Source organism: Athene cunicularia, assembly GCF_003259725.1.
Source record: "Athene cunicularia isolate RWA chromosome Z unlocalized genomic scaffold, athCun1 chrZ_part2, whole genome shotgun sequence".
NCBI lineage: Eukaryota > Metazoa > Chordata > Aves > Strigiformes > Strigidae > Athene > Athene cunicularia.
In genome coordinates, this window is record NW_020799143.1 from 17509922 (window position 1) to 17528494 (window position 18573).

At 38.6% G+C, this 18573-nt stretch overlaps 2 protein-coding genes across 2 annotated transcripts in view; both read left to right on the forward strand.

Moving 5' to 3' along the window:
• Positions 1 to 3863, forward strand: part of MAMDC2 (MAM domain containing 2) — a 106688-nt gene extending 102825 nt beyond the window's left edge. Inside the window, exons 11-13 of the mRNA XM_026866050.1 lie at positions 611 to 870; positions 2385 to 2469; positions 2813 to 3863. Coding sequence (XP_026721851.1) covers positions 611 to 870; positions 2385 to 2469; positions 2813 to 2874 — 407 coding nt within the window. The 3' untranslated portion in view covers positions 2875 to 3863. The remainder of the gene's footprint in view (positions 1 to 610; positions 871 to 2384; positions 2470 to 2812) is intronic.
• A 4189-nt stretch (positions 3864 to 8052) lies between these two features.
• Positions 8053 to 18573, forward strand: part of SMC5 (structural maintenance of chromosomes 5) — a 49432-nt gene continuing 38911 nt past the window's right edge. The window contains exons 1-6 of the mRNA XM_026866159.1: positions 8053 to 8194; positions 9839 to 9980; positions 11118 to 11170; positions 13240 to 13402; positions 15694 to 15828; positions 16956 to 17096. Of these exons, the coding sequence (XP_026721960.1) occupies positions 8076 to 8194; positions 9839 to 9980; positions 11118 to 11170; positions 13240 to 13402; positions 15694 to 15828; positions 16956 to 17096 (753 nt within the window). The 5' untranslated portion in view covers positions 8053 to 8075. The remainder of the gene's footprint in view (positions 8195 to 9838; positions 9981 to 11117; positions 11171 to 13239; positions 13403 to 15693; positions 15829 to 16955; positions 17097 to 18573) is intronic.

Consider the following 18573-nt stretch of genomic DNA (forward strand, 5'->3'; position numbering starts at 1 on the left):
TTGACTGGGATGGGGAGGATTAATTTGCTTGCCACCAATTAACGACTCATTTTTCCATAGATCAGAGTTCATGACAATCATTCATTCATTCATTCATGGATTCTAGAATCTAGTTTTCCTTGTGCCTTCAAATCTTGATCACAGGAAGAAAAATATTATTGGTGTCATGTGTGATTTAAAAGAGGTATTTCAATTAATGTGCTTTGGTGATAGCATCAGCTTCAACCATTGCCTAAACTGTACCCTCAGATGTACATGCAGCTGTTTCTGAATTCCAATTAATCAGCCACTGTCAGAGTGCATTTCTGGTTTATGAACAGCTATGATTTTTAGTTCCTTTGTAGTCCTTTCTGTTGCTATGTATTTCATCAGATATAAACAAGTTTTTAAGTGTTCTTATATTAGCATTCACAAATAATTACTGTTATTACACTACACAATTATTACAATATCACAAACATTACAGCTCACAGATATAAGTCTATGACATAAAAATCTTTATCAAAATGGTTTTAATCATAGCTTTTTATATAATGAGCATGTTGAGCTTCATGAACATGCTGAGATGATGTGTTCTGCTTTGCTAATGTTTGGTGTGTATCTTTTTAAGGATACTACATGTATATAGAGGCATCAAACATGGTCTATGGACAGAGAGCATACCTAGTCTCAAGATCACTAAGAGGAACCTCTGGGAAACAGTGCTTGACATTTTTCTATCACATGTATGGAGCTGGGACTGGATTATTAAGTGTTTATTTGAAAAAGGAAGGTGATGATGAAGAAATTCCTTTGTGGAGGAGGACAGGGGAACAAAGCATCTCATGGCTAAGGGGACTGATAGAATATGAAAGTGATAGAAACTACCAGGTAAGAAAAAAAACCAAACAAAAAGCAGGCAAAATGGAATATTGAACAGCACTGTGTGCTAGAATCCAAGTTTTGCATTGTATAAAAAAAAATTAAAATGTTAAAATGTAGATAGCAATGAATGGACACCTGAACAAGCTGAAGTAACACGTTATTTCTTACAGATGAAGGTAGGGAGGGAATTAATAAAGACTTTAATACATTGCAAGTATGAAAATAGTTCTTTCAAATTTTTAAAAGTATTTAAGTGCTGTTTTCCCATTATTTATTGTCAGTAGTAGTAGTCTTTATTTAGATCACCTGTGCAATTTCTTTTGCTTCAGCTGTCTACAGCCCTGTCTAGATTTGACATAACCATTAAGCTGTGATAAAATGGGTGCTTCTTCCAGGATGGTCTTTCTGAGGAGGTACCAAAGGCAAGGGAAGATGTGAAGCCAGAGTTCTGCCTTTGGTTTCAACAGTGTCATCATTGCAGTATTGCCAGAGACAAAGCCTACTTCAGTTTCTATCAGAGGAAGCTGAAATTGCTATTGACTGAAATGCACTGGGCATAAAACTGCACTGATCACTGACTAAAGGTGTTGTGTGTTTTTTTTTTTTTAAATCACTTCACTTTAAGAGCCTAGAAATTAAATAGCAAAAAAAAAATAAAGAAACCTTTTACTGAAACCCAAGTTTAGCTTCATCAGTAAGACCACAATATAATATTGTAAGGCTTTTTTTTCCCCTCAGGTCTTCCTTGCATATGGGAAATACACAGTGACACGTTTGGGCTGAAAAGCAAGACAGAAATGCCACATCACTAGAGAAAATTTATCAGTGGTCAGTTTAAAAATTGAAATAAAATAATAATAACAATAATAACAATAATAACAATAATAACAACAACAGAAAGCACAAATGGGTAATGCATAATGTAATTGCTCACCACCCACTGACCAATGCCCATCCAGTTCCAAGCCAGTGATCCTGGAAATGCAAAGATCCTGCAACCATGATCCTGGAAGTGAGAGAGAACCCCCCTGCTTCCCAGTTGACCCTCCTCTATATACTGAGCTTGACGTTACATGTATGGAATAGTTCATTGATTAATCTGAGTCTGGTGCTCTGTCCATGCTCCCTCCCAGATTCTTTTACACCTGTGCATGGGCAGGACATGGGGAATTGGAGAGTCCTTGATCTCTTAGCAACTGAAAAGATCAGTGTATTATCAGCATTATTCTCATACCAAATCCCATACTGAATCCAAAGCATGGCACTATTCTAGTTAAGAAGAAAAATTAACGCAGCCAAACCCATGACAATAATAAAAACTTTGAGAACAAATTTGCTTCTTTCAGCGCAGCATACACAAAAATTCTCTGACCAGGGCAATCAGTCCACTGATGGAACATAGAAGTTTCCAAGAAGCAGGCTTTCAGGACACATTAGATCCTTCAATAGACTGCATGGGTATTATATTTTTAGTCTTTCCTCCTGTGGGATTCATGAAAAGATGTGTCTTACCTTTACAGATTATTTTTGAGGCGATCCGTGGTGTGTCAATGAGAAGTGACACTGCTATTGATGATATTCTGTTCCAAGCAGGACCCTGTTTAGGTAAGTTTAAATATACTTTGTTTCTCTTAGGAGACACATTTCAATTCACGGTGGTTTTTGTAGTTAGACAGGTGATACTTCTTCCTTTGAATCCCCACTGAATAGATCTCAGTTTAGTATCATGCTGCTGGGTTAGTGCAGAATTTTTGTTTTCTGATAAAATGCGAGACCATCCTCAGAATCTGGACTAGTAAAGATGCTGTAACACTTTCTAAAAACTGTATGGCAGTCCCTTTTAAATCCTTTAATCCTTTAAATTAATTATGGTAATTACATTCTGTCTTATGCACTCTTATGTATCATAAAAATACAAATAACTGTTTCTCCTTTCTTTGTATTCCAGAAACAGAAGAAATTCAGTTTTCATCAGGCTATCCTGACAGCTTAAATGAAATTGAGTATTAAATACAGTCTGCTGAAAGGAATGAAGTGTGTAGATTTATATGTGAGAAACTGCACAAACTGCCCATTTTAAAATATGTTTTAAGTAAATACTGGACTAGTTTGAATATGCACCAATGTATAAGAAGAACTCAGAGCACTCATGTTCCCCGCCTCTGCAATGAAATAATTGACTCAGGGCTTCTTAGACTGTTTTTTAAAATATTTTTGCTCTTTTGCATGAGGTATCAGTTATTATATAAGAGCTTCCCATTTTGCACAGATCATTCACTTCAATGCTTTTTTTTTTTTTTTTTTTTTAATAATCTTTCTGATAAATAGAGGAAAGTAAAGGTGCACAATTAAAATCCAATATTGTGTTATCTTAAATCTGCATTCAGTGAATGTTTTGTGATGGGGTATCAAATGGATTTTTGTTAAGGAAATTATAAATATATTGAAATAGTAAAGAAAATAGTATTAGCTACTAGTAATAGCCTACAGGTTAAGTGCAATTATTCATGATGACAAATCTCTCTGGGAAACTCTTTAAAACTCTGATGGCAATTTTTTTTGTGGTTTTGTCTTCTTTTACTATAACAAATATGTTTGTCATTCTTGCTAATAACAAACTCACTTTTAGTATTCCAGTTAATTCAGTGTAAGCTGCTGACATTGAACTATATGAAATTAAAGATTTGATGCCATATGTTTTCTGGCATAGAAGTCTTTGGGATTTTTTTAATAAATCGGTTTGTACACTCACAAGAGAATGTACTTATACTTTACCCAACCACAGATGCCTTGCATTTATATTAACAGGAAACTAAATTCACACAAATTGTTAATTTTTAAGGTTTTATGTGTTTGTGTGTAAGGTTTTAGGTTGGAGTTATTGTAACTTCCTAATAAAATATAACTTTGAAAATCATCTTACTGCTCTGCTTTAGACTTTATAGTTATCAGTGTAAAGAGAAACAATTGAACCTAATATAATAGCCTGAATTCAATATTTTGAATATGAACAAAATGAAATGTGTAGTCCACATCACCTAAGACATCTGACAGAATCATCTGGCCTGCTGCAAGAAGTTCTTGTATTGAGCCATAGAACTTATTCTTACAGCCACCACATTCAAGCTTCTGCAAGATGTGAGCCCTGAAAAGTGGAAATAGGCTTTGTTCCTTTAAGAACAAAGTATACATTTTTCCTAATGGCCTATAAGGATCAACAGCACCTGGAACAATCTAGCTCCTTGCATCTTTATTTTTCATTTTGGTGACCCAAACAATTGAAGAGATTGTTCAATTAAATACATTCAGTACTAATGTGTTTAGTTGACCACACAGATTGAAACATCTTATTATTTCCTAGAGACTGAGGAAGAGCCAAAAGGAATTGACATCTTAAGTGCCTATCTTAAGTACCTACAGTCCCCATTGGCAGTTGGATATGGACTAAATTACTTCAGTTTACAGAATGAGAAATTCACAGAGTAGTGAAAGAATGGCTTCAAAACATCTGAAAACTAGGGAAGGTGCATTAAGATTTCTGTGCTGGCAAACTTCAGTTTTATGGTGAGATAAAAACTGTTCCATCAGCTCTGTCCAAATAGGAAACTCCCTGTGCAACTGATTTCTGTCCCGTATCCCTTTTTCTTTACTATTTGTTCCTTTCTCACTGCTGCAGTAGCTGTACAGGGACCACAGCAGGGCAAAGAACAGTTCTGACACTTGCCATACAATGCCTGTTTACTGAAAATTTCTTCAAAACCTAATGAAGAAAGTGATTGCTTTGATCCCAATTGTGGCACAGTCCACAAAATGGAAATGAAAAACCTTCAAAAGCAGCTGTAACACCCCAGACACTAACAGGCTTGTATTTGATTGCTCTACATGTAGCTTTGTGCTGGAGTGGAACTGAACTTGTTCTGAGACCAGTGTTGTCCCTCAAACAGGGTTCCTTACCTGGTGTGCAAAAGCCAATCTCACACACACAGAACCTGACCTCAGTTTATTCCATAGCTGTGCAAAGCTGGGCGCTAGGGGTAATTCCACAAAGGTAGCACACTACATAATGGAACTACAGCCTATTTATCCTATTACATGATTTGTAAAACCTAAGTTAATGTTCACTGGTCTGTAACTACCATTCCACCTGCTATTGATTAGTGATACGTGGAAAAAAGACTCTACAACTCCAACAGAGTTATAAAGCAGGTATGTTTACTCTGGTGCCAGGGTGCAAGGGGATTTCTCCACAAAGCTTGCACACCCACTGCACATTTTACCAAAACCTCATAGAGTGTGGATATACATATTTATTGGGTTACATAACACAAACATTCATAGGCATGAGTAAGGCTGGGTTAGTTTGAAAGGCTGATGTCAGCAGTTTATGTCATCTTTACACCTGCGCATTGCCTCCTGGCGGGCGTCCTCGGGGGGTCTTTGGGAGGAAGGCTCGTAGTCTTTCTCACCCTGTTTTTGCCCCAGAGCGTGGGCAGATTCTCTTGGCCAATTTCTTGAATAACAAGAGTTTCTTTTTCTGTCTTATCTAAGAGAACTAATAGAACTTCTACCATTTGTATATGGCTATCTTTACTCATTAGCAAGATTCCAGCTATTATAGTTAGAGCTACCTGTTCCTCAAGGACAAAAGTGTAATATTTTGTTGAACATTGTAGTCCTTGGTACATTTTCACAGTGAACTGCTTTGTGTTGATGAACACAGTAGTCCTTGGTAAAATTCCATAGAGCAGTCTGGGCAAGCAGGATTCTTAGCAATATTAATAAAATACTATAAGTAATACTATAACGCTATAAATAAGTAAATAAGTTGCTAAGCAGTTTTCTATAAGTAAATAATAAATCTCAAAACAATAATTTCTCTGTATCATTAGTAATATTTAGATTAGGCTCGCTTGCTGTGTAAATTAGGATGCATGCTCCTTGCGTGGGGAGGGGGTGGAACAAGATTTTTCAGTCTTGAATTGAGTTGGTGGTTGCAATCTCCCCCTGCCACCTTTATTTCACTCCAAGTTTCTGCAGAGCTTTGCAGACTTAATGGGCAATCATCCAGCTTCTGGCACCTTCTAGGGCAGGATGCTCACCTCTTGTTCATCTTCTGTCTCCTCTTCAAAGATGGGAGCCATTATCAGGCTTACACAATGGAGCCAGTGAATAGTGGTCTTTGTGCTTGATGAGAAACATCTATACTGGCTAAAAAGCTGCAAGAGGAAAAGCCCTTTTATTGCCCTCTTGTTTAATACTCGTTTTCCATTAGCTGACAATTTGTCATTATCCTTATTAATTTCCAAAAAGAGGGCCAAATTCAGATCTCAGTTACACCAATGGAAAACAGAATTGTTATTGTAGCTGTGTGCTAATGTAAATGACACTGTATTCTGGCTGGCTGTTGTGTCACACCAAAATAAGATAAATCCAGTTTGAGTAGTGAAGCTTCACTAAGCTCAAGCTGAACACTAAAAGACCTGGCATTTTATCTGCCTGGATCTGAGCACATCTCACAAGCGTGACTGCCCACACTCAAGAGATCTACTGCTCAGAACGGACCACTGTGTTAAATAAAAGGCTTTTTCGGTAACATGACACACTGAGTCAAAAGGTTCTACCCCTCACATTTTGAAAAAGAGAAAACATCAGTCTTGTCCTACCTCAAACAAAACACTAGGTGTCAGACGTCAAATTTACTTAATTTTAACACTTCCTTTGGAAAAAAAAAAAAAACATTTCAATTCGTTATTTCAAATTTCTTAGTTGCTTGACTGAAAAATTTTTAATACTCTTTTACATTACTTTGATCTATATTAATGATCCTCTAGGATCATTTCTAAAGGACATTATCCTTCCTACTGACTCTGTGATCTCCAAAATAACATTAAAAAAATGTTTTTTTCTGTTGTTTTCTTAAAAATTAAGAAAAAATTAAATAAATCCAGATAGCTGCCGGAATAACAAAACAAGAGTTATTCTGCTCGCCGGGAACCCAAGCCGGTCCCCACGAAGGAAGGGGGACACTTGGACGGCGCCCACTGGGGAACCCGCCGGCCGCCCAACTGCTCGGCCGTGCCGGGCCGTCACCTTGCTGTAAAGCCGACGGGGCCTACAGCCCCTGGGCAGGGGCCTCCCAAAACCACGCCAAAGGAGGGCCCCGGAGCCGTCGCCCCTCTTCTGAGGGGCGAGGCCTGTCTGGGGGAGCGCGTCCCGCTCTGCCCGACGGCGTCCGCTCCGCGCCGGGGGCACGGTCACGGCCCACCGCCACCTGTGTGAAACCGTAGGGCTAAGTGCCACGGTGGCAGTGGCACTAGTCAAGTCAGAATTAGATACAATGCCTTCTGTTTAATAGGGAGGACAGGGAGTCATGGCTTTCTTGTATAGATTGGTTACTTTGTGTAAGGAACGCAGGCCTTACTAACAGCTACCTCCCTCGGGGAGGAACTGAAGGATTTGTAATGGGAACATCCTGCCCAGAAGGTGCTGAAAGTGGAGTAGCTGCCAAAGAAGCATGAAGTCAGCAAAAATCTATGGTAAATGGGGGAAAAGTAAAGACAGAAGGGGGAGACCGCGCCCGCCGACTCAATTCAAGACCAAAAAGAGTCGTGTCTCCCCTTTAGAGTTTGTGCAGAGTAATAATAATAATAATAATAATAATAAAGACACTGTAACTTTAAATCGGGACGAGGCAAGTTGTTTACCAATCAGAGTCCAAAGTGGTAAGAAATTAACCAATGGTCACTACAGTAAACGTGAGTTCGTGTAGTCTGAAGTATATACATACAGTGAAGCGCTTCCCTGCGGCGTGCTGGCTGTGTAGAATTTACACCCAGCATCCCGCTCTGCGCAGACAACCCACACACCTCTGCCCTGGGGGGGATACTGGCGTGTTGCACGCCGGGTAAACGACGCGCTGGGGGCAAAACACCACCGCCCCGTTGTCTGAAACCGAAAGCAACAACACAACTTCCCCAGCGGGCCGCCTTTACCGCCCCGCCCTCCTCCGGACAACGGGCACCGGCGCGGCAAGGCACGGCCCCCCAGGGGCCCTTCCAGCCCGAGCCCTGATGCGAGTCTGGGGACAGTTACGCCGCGCCTTAGTCCCGCCCCCTAGCCAATGAGCGCGCTCCTCATCTGCCCGCCGTTTCTCGCCCGTCAATGAGCGCGAGGCGTTCTCAGCGGGGCTGAGAGCGGGCTGCGCGGGGAAGATGGCGGGGGTGCTGCCGAGGAAGTGTGGGGGCAGCAGCAAGCGGCCTGTGAGGAGCTCGAAGGTGTGCCCCTCCTTCGTAGAGGGCTCCATCGTCAGGATCTACATGGAGAACTTTCTGTGAGTGAGCGGTGGGTGCTTTCTCCTTCCAGGTGGTGGCGGCTGAGCTGTCGCCATTGCCCGCGGGCTGGCGTGCGGACTCCCTACCGTTTCAGAGGTCGGTGGCTGGCTTGGGCGGCCTCGGCTTCCCGCGCGTCCCGCACCCAGCTCCATTTTAGAGCGGCGTGGTTAAGTCCAGAGGACCAAATCTGGAACAGTGGGCTGGCGAGGGCCGGGCCGTGCTCCGTCGTGCTGCACAGAGCGGGGGTGTCACCCTCGGTTGACAACGGGCCTTAATAAAGCCTTGGGTACCGAGGCGAGTCGGGCTGGAAGAGGGAGTGCGTGAAACGGTTTTTCTCCCCTGGAAGGCGATTAGAGCGAGGAGAAGGCGTGCTGTTTGGGTTACGGGTGCCGTAGTTTCCTAGTGCAGTGCCGCTTCCGTGGGCGTCCGTTCCCCAGCCGGTGGTCGTGTCGGCCCTCCTTCCTCTAAGGTGGTGGTTCCTGTTGTCCGTGTCAGCCTCTGCACGCATTTTTTCAAACAGTTAGGTGATTGTCAAGCACTGGAGGAGGGGAGAGTGTAGAGGATGTTCATAGAGCAGCGGGGACAGGCTTTGGAAACCATTAGGAAAAAGTATCTTTGGTGTTATCTTTTGTATGTGCTTTTTCTAGTCTCTGTATTAGGAATACTGCTCAGTTTGGAGCTATTGTAGTTACTAGTAGAAGTTTTCAGTCCATTTTCTTATGACTGGTATGCTCATAGCTCCGTGTCAGCCTTGAAAAAGTTCAGAGTAGCATAGTTCACGATAGAGATGACCAGTGAAGCTTCAGATGTAGCAGTTTTAGCCTCAGAATTGAGGGTTCAAATACAGTCTCTTCCAGAGGTACATGGATTATGTTGTTTTGTCACTAACTGCTGTCTGTTTCTTCTCTGGTGTTAGTGTCTCAGTTCCTGTCTGTGTGTTTCGTACAGTATGGGAACAGAATATCCAGTGGTGGAGTTCGTAATAAATGTGGCATGTTACTAATCATATCAACATTAATGGTTTGTCTTCAGTTTGCATGCTAGGGCTTGATCTCTTCCTGTAGTTGCTATTGCCATGGGCATGCTGGATGCACACGGCAAAAGATCTATAATACAATTAAAAAAAAAAATCACTGATAACAGGCTAATGCTTTATGTTCTTGTAACTGAAGAAAACTAGTGTGTGATGAGCTCCACAGACTTCTTTCAGAGTTTAAGACCCAAGTACATTGTACTGGTTAGACAAGTGAAATCTGTGCCAGTGGTGCATCAGGCACCTGCAATTAAATATAACAGACTCGACTGAATTCACTCAATTTTCTTTCTGTTTTGTTGGGATTTTTTTCTTAATATGTAAAATAATATGATGTCCTAGTATAGTCAATAGAAATTGTCATTTGGTGACTGGATTTCATTATTTATTATAATTTCTTTTGAAGAAAGTTGTTTGACAGGAATGTATTCCACAGTGGTTTATTGTAGTTTTTTCATGCTGAGATTTTCTTACAAAAGAGTGTTTGAGGATTGAGTCTAGATTTGATTAAATTATCTGTCGTATTTAATATAATGTGTTTGTAAGCAAGTACTTTTTTTTATTAAGGTGATACAATGTTTATAAAATTTAAAAATTATTTACTTTCCAGAACATACGATGTCTGTGAAGTACGTCCAGGACCCAATCTGAACATGATTATAGGTGCTAATGGAACAGGAAAGTCAAGCATTGTTTGTGCCATCTGCCTGGGACTGGCTGGAAAACCCTCTTTCATAGGGCGAGCTGATAAGGTAGCTATGAATTTATGTAACTTTCATTTTTAATCTGAATTTCATTATGAGCCCTGTCTAGCAGAGGGGTGGGGAAAATACTGTCTTCCTTGATTTGCTTTATTTTTATAAAAAGGTGTCCAAATTGTAGAATAACCTCATCCAGAGATACAGGCCTTTACGAAAAGGGTTTTTACTTTACTTTACTTTACTTGTTGCCTTGGCTGAATTATGAAATGGAAACATCTGAATTGTACTGGAACCTGAGTAGAGTAGAGGTTATATGTGAAGATGGCTAAGCCTCAACAGTAAGGTAGGAAAATGATACCTCATGCATAAATAACATTTGATCAGAAATACCAGCTAAAGGAGAAATTAAAAAGAGGTCTGACTTAGATTTCCAGGTATATTGACTCTGTAGAAGTAACATGTCCATAATGTATCTGAGAATTTATCTAAAAGTCTGAAGGCACTGGTCTTTGATTTAAATGGAAGTTGGGTTGCTTTATTATTTTAACTTTTTGCTCCCAAGAGATCATGTATTGAAATTTATATAGTAGGAAGTTTGTTCTGTCAAATTTTTAAGTTGCTTACTTGGGATATTCTGGTTGAATGGAATATATTTCAGTAGATCTTCGGAGCATTGTTTCTGGGTACCTAAATGATTGTGTATATTCTCTGATTGCAGCTCAGTCTTGAGCAAATAAAAGTATAGAAATTGACTGCATGGCAGCACTGTGTATTTTTATTGGCTTTACATGTTTATATATTTTTATATTACTAGAATTGTCAGTTCTATGAGTACAGATACTTGGCAGTGTCTTCCATTTGCATTGCTTTTGTTCCCCAAATTCATGTGACTGTTTTCCTCTCTGTGGATCTGCTGATTATCATTTGTTCAGTTTTGGAGGTTGGATTGATGGGAAATTCTTAACCTGTGGAGGAAGTTCTAATGTTGCTAGTTGATAAGGAAGATAATAGCATCTTCCTTTATTTTTGGTTAATATTCAGCCAAAATAAATTTTAGGTTTTAATTGTAAGTTTTCAATAAAATATCCTGTTACAGCAACTCTATTATACAAATACATATTTTTGTAAGAGATTATATTTTAATACACTGCTATTTTGCAATAATGACTTCTATAATTAATTTTGTAGGTTGGTCTCTTTGTAAAGCAGGGCTGCTTGAAAGGTGTAGTCGAAGTTGAACTGTAAGTAGTAAAACTATAAATCTTCATGCGTTTTTAATTAGATTATTTCCCCAAACAGTTATTAACAAAGTTGTGGAAAAAAATCAGGTATACAGCTGTCTGTCTTTAAGCTGGTGATTTTATTTTTTTACCCAGACTTCAAAATTCTAAAATTAAATTAATTGCCATGCAAGAAATAAACAGTGATGGCTGGTCTTGATGTTGCTTTCTGAAGCATTTTACCTTGTCTTGATGTGCAAAGAATATATAGATGAAGATTGATGTATATGGTATGAGTGGTTCCTCTATATTCTTACTGAAAACATCACATACTGAAATAAAATTATTTTTAAAAAGGTAGATCTGACTAATTCTAGCTAATGCAGTCTTTTAGGTAAGCTTTTGCTAAACAGAACAACTGAAAATCATTTGGACAATAAGGAGAATTCCATCACTAACTTGTGGTTACAGGGCAATATTACATGCTTCTTGTAAGTTGTTAGGGTTTGGATTTTTTTCTGACAACTAAAGAGAGACTGAATTCCTAATAGAATTCATAAATGGGTGTTTTTTGAGGGAGATTTTAAAATGAAGCTGCAACAGCACAGGTGGTTTTGATAAGCCTTAACCTGATCTGTTTGCCTGAACTAAATAGAACATTTTGCTAATCATCTGATTCAGAGACTGAGTTAATCTGTATAATGATTGGCCATGTAGATCAGATTCTATAAAAATAAAATTGTGTTAAGGAAAAATGATATACTGGAACAGATCTTTGAAAAAACCCTGTTCGCTTTTGTTCTTGTGGGAGTGATCAAAGTAAGACATACTTTGGAGACTGGCTAAGCAATACATAAGGAAGTAGGATGTCTTTCAGGTAGGTGATGTCATTTTTTCAACATAGATACATCCTGATGTTGCTTGGAAGTCTGAAGAGTGACTTGGAGTATATGAAGACTTAGCATTTGTACTCTAGTGGTTGCAATGTAATTCAGACCTTTATCTAATTGGTAGGAGATATGTAAATGCAGCATCTAGGGTAAGAGAGCAATGATGTAGGACATTGCTTTTTGACAGGAATTTTAAAATTTGAGTTCCATAAATCTATACTGTCTTGGTTGAATCTGGCCCTTGGATTGTAACTAAAATCAAGAGCTATAGTTGTATGAAATTCTTAATCTGATAAAAGAATAGACAGTGGCATTGTAGGCCTTTTGAAGGAAGACTGGTATATTAAAATAATGTAGTGGATACTTGTGAGGAGATAATTGTACAGTCTTTAAAAAGTAGGCTTATATTGTTAGGACACTTACCCAAACACTGGAAACTGTTGAATTACGTATTTCTACTTTGATCTCATAAGGTACACAGCTTCCAAACTGTTATGAGCCCTTATACACCATCTTTAACTATATGCTGACCGAACAGGCAGTAGACAATTTCTAAATCAAAATGGCAACCAGAATTTCAAGAGTTTATGACTATCTCCTTGCTCATTTGTTACTGATGCATCTTAACCAGACGAAATTTTTGAAGATAAGTGTTAAGCTAGAGAACTAAGTGGACAACTGATGCATCTTTGCTGTTCTTTAAAAGAAAAAAAATGAAAACAAATTAGTATTTTTTTTTTATACTGCATGATACTACTTTTATTCCCAAATGGAATGTATATATACAGCTTGTTGATGTAGTTCTGTACACTAATATTTTTTACTTTAAAGACATAGTGTTAGCGTGCATGTCCTGCATACCAGTTTTAAAATTTACTATGTCATTAACAAAAATACACTTTTATATAAATTATTCACATCTGTAACAGCTTTTAAGTGGTTCATACATTCAGCATGAGTATGTCATTTTTATGAGTAACTTCCTATGGGTTAAGATTTGCAGATATTGATGTTTTCTTTGTAAGATTAATTCATCACTGGAGTACTGGACATTTTCTAAAGCATGAAATGTGAATCTGCTGCTATTGTTAATTTATAGTAAATATTTATATATTTAAAATTTTTAATACCATAACTCTAACATAATTTGACACTTGGTAACCTTTGCATATTCTCAAAATGTTTCTTCTTATTGATCAGGTATAAGGTGCCTGACAATATCATTATCACACGTGAGATTCAGGCAGTGAACAACACATCAACATGGTTTATTGACAGAAAGTCAGCAACCCTGAAAGCAGTAGAAGAGCAGATTGCAGCCTTAAATATCCAGGTGGACAATTTGTGCCAGTTTCTTCCTCAGGTATGAACGAATTTGGAAAGACAGTGGTTGCAAATGGAGTTCTTTGTTTTGAGAGGGTTTTGTTGCTTATTAACTTTTGTAGCACTTCAGTGATTTAATGGGACAGCACAAAGAATGAGAGGGTTGAGGTAGCTATACTAATGTGTTGGTGAAAGAAAGGAGGAACTCTGTGACCTTTAAGGCTCATTAATTGGACAGTTTTATACCTGCTTCAGTTGGGTACTGAAAGGAAAGCTGCTGATGTTCCCCATGTTGCTCTTTGAGTAGCAGCACTAGCAATGGTATCTCTGTCCTGTCTGTGCTGCTGTAGGGATGTTCTTAAACAACAGATCTGTAGGGAAATTTTTATAAGGTCTTGAGGTCTAGCACTGCTTCTGTACCTTTACCTGCATGGTTCCTGTAGTTCTTCATCCCTGACTTTCCTGCATGCACTTTCCTCTGTTTATATCCAGTCAGTTCCTAAGGATTGGATCCTGTACTTGGTAAGTGAAGGGGAAGAGTTGTCTGGATTTCTTTCTCCAAAAACCAGAAAGCAGTCCTACTAAATGATTCTACAGTTACAACAGAGGCTGCTGCTAGAGCCTTTTTGGTAACATCTGTGGCTCAGCAGTTTCTTGAGTATAGCATAGAACTTAAAGATACTCAGGGTCAAATTATGTAAGAGTAAAATCATCCTGATGGAAAATAGCTCCTAAAGGAGAGAGGCAATTAAAGAATACTGCAAGCAGTTTCCATGTCTTAATCCATGGTCAAGCATGTCAGTATTTCTGTGCAAATAACTAAGTTGCCTCATAATTGCATCTTAAAAAAAGTTATGGCAGATTCCTTCCCAAGACCTTCCCAGTTCATGGTAAAAGGAAACCTTATCAGAGTGTAAGCAACCGTGGGTTTATTGTTCTATTCAAGGAGAAGAAGACATGCTGAAAACCACAAATTTAGAAAGCTAATACTTTAGAAACAAATAGTCTGGGTTTGGGGTTTGTTTACATATTCATAATATTTGTTTGGAGTAGAACTTTCTGCATATTCTGCCAACATAACTTTTGTATTTAAAACAGCTCTCTTTAGTACATATGTGTCAGTTCAGTGAATGCTACTGTGTTGAAAGTTTTGGTTTATTTGTGCTCTGCCACTGTAGCAATGGCAAGCACACCTTTCACTCCAGTCTTGGTTTTGAGCTGCTGTTCTGTCTTGGACAACAACAATACTTCCCAATACCCTTGACTGTCAGCCTTGATATTAACTTCTATGTGGCTTAACGTTTGAGTTGTGGTTTGAACTTGGCCCCATACACCACACAGCCTCTCGCTCACCCTCCCCCTTCCCAGAGGGTGGGGAAGAGATTGGAGCAATAAAGGGAGACTCATAGGTTGAGATAAAAAAACAGTTTAGTAATCGTAATAAAATAAAACAACAACAATAATAGAAATTACAAATGAGTAATGGTCAGTGCGATTGCTCACCACCCACCAACTGATACCCAGCTAGTTCCCAGCTAGCAATCATGAAAAAAGCCCCAAGATCCTACAGTTGCAATCCTGGAAGTGAGAAATAACCCCCCTCCTTCCTGGCCATCCCTGCTTTATATACTGAGTGTAGTAGTGTATGGTACAGAATACTCCACTGGCTAATTTGGGTCCAGAGCTCTGACTGTGCCCCCTCACAGCTTTTTGTACACACGCACATGGGCAGGACATGGGGAGTTAGAGACCTTGATCTATTAGCAACAGCTGTAAACATCACTTTATTATCAGCATTCTTCTCATACCAAATCCCATAGTGAATCCAAACCAGCACTATTCTCGCTGGAAGAAGTTAAATTAACTCTATCTCAGCCAGAACCAAGACATCATAACATTTATACTGGGAAGGTGTAGCCTCAGCAACCTGAGAAGCGATATCAAGAATACGGTGGAATTAAACCTTTAATAGTCTGTGCTAAAATGTCTTGTTCAGAAGAGTGATAGCCAATTCAAAAATAATGGACCAAGCCATATCCTCCACAGCTGCCCTCAAAAGCTGTCAAACAACCAAGAACAGCTAAGGTTTAAGTTTAAATCATTCCAGAACAGCTCCAATAATACCATGTATGAAATCCTACACATATGTAGGAGGGTTTGGTTGCTACTTTGAGATGGGCATCCTATGCTTAACTGAAGTGTAGCTGTTCATCATAGGACTATAAGTCAGGTGATGTTCCTGAGAACTAATTTGTGGTATTCAAATCCAGTATTGGTGTACTGCACTGTTATACCTAATACTGCATTTTTGTAACTTTTTTTATTTTGTAGGACAAAGTTGGAGAATTTGCAAGACTGAGTAAGATTGAATTGCTTGAAGCCACTGAAAAATCCATCGGTCCTCCAGAAATGTACCAATTTCACTGTCAACTGAAAAACTTCAGAGAAAAGGAAAAAGAACTGGAGGTAAATATGCACATTATAGAGACAGAGAGCAGTGACTATAGGAAAATTAGCGTAATAAAATTTAATGTAAGATCTTACAGATTTAAAAGGTAGTATTTACTTGGAAAGTCTACACTAAGTTCATTTTACCAAATCATGCTCATCTTTTCTCAGAAGTCATTCACTCCAACAATCACATTTCATAAGCATGCAGACACATGTGGGAAAGTGGTCTGGACAGAGGACAAGGGGATGCCTGTTGTCAAGTAATTATCACTTCTCTGAGATTCTTGACTGGCAACAACTTTTCTGGACAGATCTTTTACACCTTTTAGGAGTCATCAGCTGTTATACAGTGGTTCTTTGCTTTAATCTTGCTGACTTCAACTTCTGTAACTTATGGACAAGATTGCTGCTACCTGCTTTTCCTGGTTTGGAACACTAACAGACAAAGAGGAAAGGGAGAGTGTATGCAGTAAGCTTCAACCTTGTTGCTGTCCTGGTTTTAGGATGCTGGGTCTTTCCCTGACAGTTACTTGTGCTGTGATCTTACCATAGTGCAGGCGTAGTAATCTTTGCAGAAATAATCCTTGCTGTTACTGCTGAGAATGATATCTTGTGAACAGTGTCTGTCATTGGCCATACAGGCCATTTCTGTAATCCTTTGTTGTGCTGTTTCTTCTTGTGTTTGTGTGCACACATGCATTTCCGCTCATACGTACTACATTCAAATACAACCTTGATGTTTCTGATACAAATCTCTTCAAGATTTTTCACAAGCATTTTTGCTACTTGTATTTATCAAAACTAGTTGTGGTGATTTAGAAATGTCTAGATTAATGGAGGCTTGAGCTGTAGGGAGTAAATTCCTGAGAAAATGTAAAAAAAAAAAAGTTAAAACACTTTTTTTCAGATTAAGATATCTTTAAAGTTAAAATTAGATTTGTTTTCACAGAAAGTATGTGATAAACTTGAAAGAGCTGGAGAGCTATTTCTAGTTGGGTTATTCACCTCTAATTACAGCTGTACTAAAATGTCCTCTCTAGTGTTAAATTTCTGCTTTAATGTACAGGTGAGGTGTGGATTATTTCTGAAAAGTGTTTTCACAAATTAGATACTGTAAAACATGAACATGTATATTCTTACAGAACTTGTGCAGAGACAAAACTCAGTCTTTGGAGAAAATGATACAGAGAACTGAACGTTACAAACAAGACATTGAGAAATTCCATGAGCACAAACGCCATCTAGACTTAATTGAGATGCTTGAGAGGAAAAGGCCTTGGGTGGTAAGTTTTTATTTTTTCAGTGTTTTTCTTACTTACAGTATTTCTCCTAATACCGTAGTACTAGAAATATGCCCAAAGTTTCTTTAAAAGAAGTTTGACCAGAATATCTTGAACATCATTATAGCTGCTTCGTACAAACAGGCCAAGTCTTGAAATACTGTTCTTGGCCTAACTTTAATCAGAGGTTTGCTTCCATATGTAGCTGGACTGAAGAAGTTGCTTAGGCAGTAACTTAAAGTTACTGCCCGTTTAGGAAAGCCCTCAGTATGGGCCAAGAGCAGTGCTCCTTTTCTTCCTTCCAGACACAACTAGCTTAATTTAAACTGTGTCTAGCCAGTTCCACTTGCTTCTTCCAGCTGTAACTTTTAACAGAACATGGGTTTGGTTTCTTGTTTTCTTTTTGTTGTTTAGTTTTTGGGTTGTTTTTACAGATTGTCTTTTCCCTTTGCTCATTTTAATTTATTAATTGAGGTTTGCTGTGTGTATGACATGAATCATGGTGAATTCATGTTGCCAATCTCAAAAATGTTGGCATTTGGGAGAAAGAAATTTTTAAATTTAAAAGAGCTAGAATCAAGGACAGGTCATTTATATAAAGCCAAGTAAGTCTTTCTGAACAGCACTTTGTAGTTTATTTCAATATTGAATGTCAGTCAGATTATTATAAACTGTTTAAACTGACATGGATTTTATTGACGCACTATGTTGCTTGCTTTGTTCTCAAGCTTTATAGAATTCATGAAATAGAGATACAGAACTTATGAAAAGTTACATGTAATATTTGTGGAGGATGCAGAAAACTTCTGTAAGATTTTGTTGCAGTTTTACAGATAACAAAGCCTCACACTTTTGTCCCTCATATCTTGAAGAGCAACTGGATTCAGGGGATGTACCTTCACTGCTTTCACACCTCTGTGCTAACAGCACAGAGAGATATGGGAGCAGCAGTTGAAATGGATGGTGATTGGTGTGAAGGAGAGCTGTATGCTCTGTGCCCTTACTGTACTTGCTGAATGATGCATTTTTTTCCTGCTACATATGCATTACCTTGGCTTAGTTCAAAAGAAGAGTTAGTTATTTTATTAGGAGAGATGAAGGTCTTGCATAATCTAGACTGATACAGATTGTTCTCTACTGTAAGATACTTGTAGATACAGAACACTGAAAGCTAGCAGGAGAGCAACCTAAGAATCCTACCTGCTCTCAGTTAAATTGTCCTCCATAATTTTGAGAACATCTCTGTTAGTTGCATGTTTCTTAAGCAAATTTAAACAGACTTTGTCACACCTTACTCTTTCACTGCTGTCTTTCAGACAGTTCATGTTGCTGAGACTATTATATACTCTTGGTGAGAGTATTTAAATTGTGTTGCTGAAACTGTTAAATGCTTTCTCACTTGAGAGAAATATAATTTTTTGTCCACTGAATCCATAGAAACAACAGTGTGTTTCAGTGAAGATTTGTGGTACAGAATCAG